Raw genomic sequence first — 2,346 nt, forward strand, 5'->3', positions numbered from 1 at the left:
CCTGCTGAAATAGCAGCAAGGAAATACCCTCACAGCCTCCAGCTGGGAGAATTTCCAAAGTTTTTGGCTTACACCTTACAGTAGTTCCATGTATGAGGCCCTTAGAATAATTAGAGTGTTAGCAGAAACCAAGAGAAGTTGGGCATTTTTTCCTCTTACATTGAAAACTTCAATTTCTGAGGAATTGGAATCAATTCGTGGCTGGCCAAAAGCCAATTTTTCTCCTCAACTCCAACGCGTGTTTGAAAAACGAACTCACTTCCTAAGTGCCTTGTGAATCTGCAATGATTAATTCTTCTCATTATTTTGCTGCAAATTCTCATGACCCTCTGTGATGATTCGATCACCCACTTAGAGTTTATGCATATTCATATCTCCCCGCTCCTGCCGCAGTCGTTCAAGTCTCCTTCGCTGGCTGCGGTGTGTGCTTGGTGCAGTAATTGAGCTGCAGTAGATTGATTACTCTGGGGAGCTGTAAGGCCTTTAAAGGTGAAAACATATCAGTCCTGTTAATTAGGAAACAAAGCTCTGGTGGCAAGTTCAGCAGTCAAATGCTTCCAGTGTAGAAATGAGGAAAGGTATGATTTGTTCCTCTCCATGAACCCTGTTTACTTTTTTAAATTTGAATTAGATCTGTGTTTGCTGGAACGGGCTCGTGCAGAAGACAGCGCATCGTGCACGATTGCGTGGTGTGGGGACTGTAAAGCAAAAAGGACTCTGTGTTTGATATTGATTGTCACTATAAGCTGCTGTTAATCACCTCTTAAATTATACGTTATTTTAGACGTTACTTGACCTATAAAGTTAAACGAGATGAAGAATGGAATCATTGATTGTAAACTTTAACCAAACACATTTACATCCTTCCCTTTCTCAGAGCTGAATGTCAAAGCCTTTTCTCTGCATTACCACAATAGATTTTCCGAAATCACCCTAAAACCTGGGGCTTCTCCTTTCCACCCTTGTCTGTTGCCTATCGTCTGGAAGATTAATTAAAGAGAATACGTTCTTAAAATTAGGTGAATATTAAATGATAGCATAAGGTTTCATCCAGCAGACAGCATCCTTACATCATCATTGTAAGTACCCTGTGGTTTTATGTTGCTAAGCACTCTAATCTAGAGTGGCCTATTACAGAGATATTAAGGGTAGGGGAAACCATCTGCCACACAATCTATCCATAAGGGTCAGAAATAAATAATTTAAAAGTCATTTATATATCTTAAAAATCACTTTTTCCCCTGTAATTACTGGACAGCAGATTGTGGAATACAGATGTTAGGAAAACGCCGCTGTTGTTGTAAACAGCGTGTGATCCATCGCTGCTTCAGGATAGGTCAGAGGGTGCTGCTGTCGTACCTGTTCTGCCGAGGTCAGCGAGGAAAGTCGCTGAAACAACCGCACGTGAGACTGGATCCCAGTCAGTGCGTCTTGCACCAATGGATATCGCATTCATTGTGTCTGTGTTTTGTTTTTTCCCCCTCTCTGTTTTAGGCATTCATTAACACTGCAAAGGAGATATACGAGAAAATCCAGGAAGGAGTTTTTGACATCAATAACGAGGTAACTTTTAGTTCTCTGAAGGCTTTCTGTCCGTGTGGGGTTTTAAATGTACAAAATTCACCTTCCCTAGAAGGCTGGGCAGTAAGATATTTGTCCGTTCCTTTTGGATGTAGAATTGTCTGCCGTCATGATAAAAATGGATTAAAATAAGTGACCCTATCCATCCATGAAGCATCACAAAATAATATAAATCCCCAAAAGAGAAGAAAATCCACTTTCATCCACTTCTCCATATGGTGTCATCTGTTTTCAAAGATAATTTTCCACTATGTAAATGGGGGACCATGTTGATATGCCAGATGCACTCCATGAGCTGTCCAGTGTAGGGGAGGGATTGCTTTGAGAGTTACATAAAGGACTTTTGAAATGTTCCTGGTTTAGGTGGCTGGATTCTGTAGGGAATCAAAGATTAGCCCTTTTGCCTGTGCACATTACTGAAATTACAGATTACCGGGGCCTGCCTGGTTGCTTGTTTGGGCTGGGGGTGGGGAGCTGGAGCAGGGAGCACTTTTCTAGTCCAAGAGCCTGGAAAGACCTATAACATCTCTCTTGAATTTTCAAACGATTGTGCTGTTGAAAATCTTGAGCAGTTAGGAGAGAGGTTCCTGGTTGTAGAAAAAGCCAGTTCAAATCCAGCGGCAGTAAATAGAGAAATTAGGATCATATAGAAATGTTGGGATCGTATAAGCTCTCTGCCAACATTCACATAAAAAGTTACACCACGTAAAGCTGACATTTGACAGCGTGGTCAGTCCTTTCTGATGCCCGAGTGTTTTTTTTTTT

General features: G+C 41.3%; 1 protein-coding gene across 3 annotated transcripts in view; it reads left to right on the top strand.

The window, feature by feature from the left end:
* Positions 1-2,346, top strand: part of RAB2A (RAB2A, member RAS oncogene family) — a 26,109-nt gene that overhangs the window by 20,790 nt on the left and 2,973 nt on the right. For 2 of the 3 annotated variants that reach the window (XM_010136160.1, XM_010136158.1), the window contains exon 6: positions 1,495-1,563. In XM_010136160.1, the coding sequence (XP_010134462.1) occupies positions 1,495-1,563 (69 nt within the window). Of the gene's footprint in view, positions 1-1,494; positions 2,186-2,346 lie in introns of those variants that run through there. The other variant, XM_010136159.1, reaches the window with a different exon arrangement.

Source organism: Buceros rhinoceros, unplaced genomic scaffold, assembly GCF_000710305.1.
Source record: "Buceros rhinoceros silvestris isolate BGI_N320 unplaced genomic scaffold, ASM71030v1 scaffold39915, whole genome shotgun sequence".
Lineage (NCBI taxonomy): Eukaryota > Metazoa > Chordata > Aves > Bucerotiformes > Bucerotidae > Buceros > Buceros rhinoceros.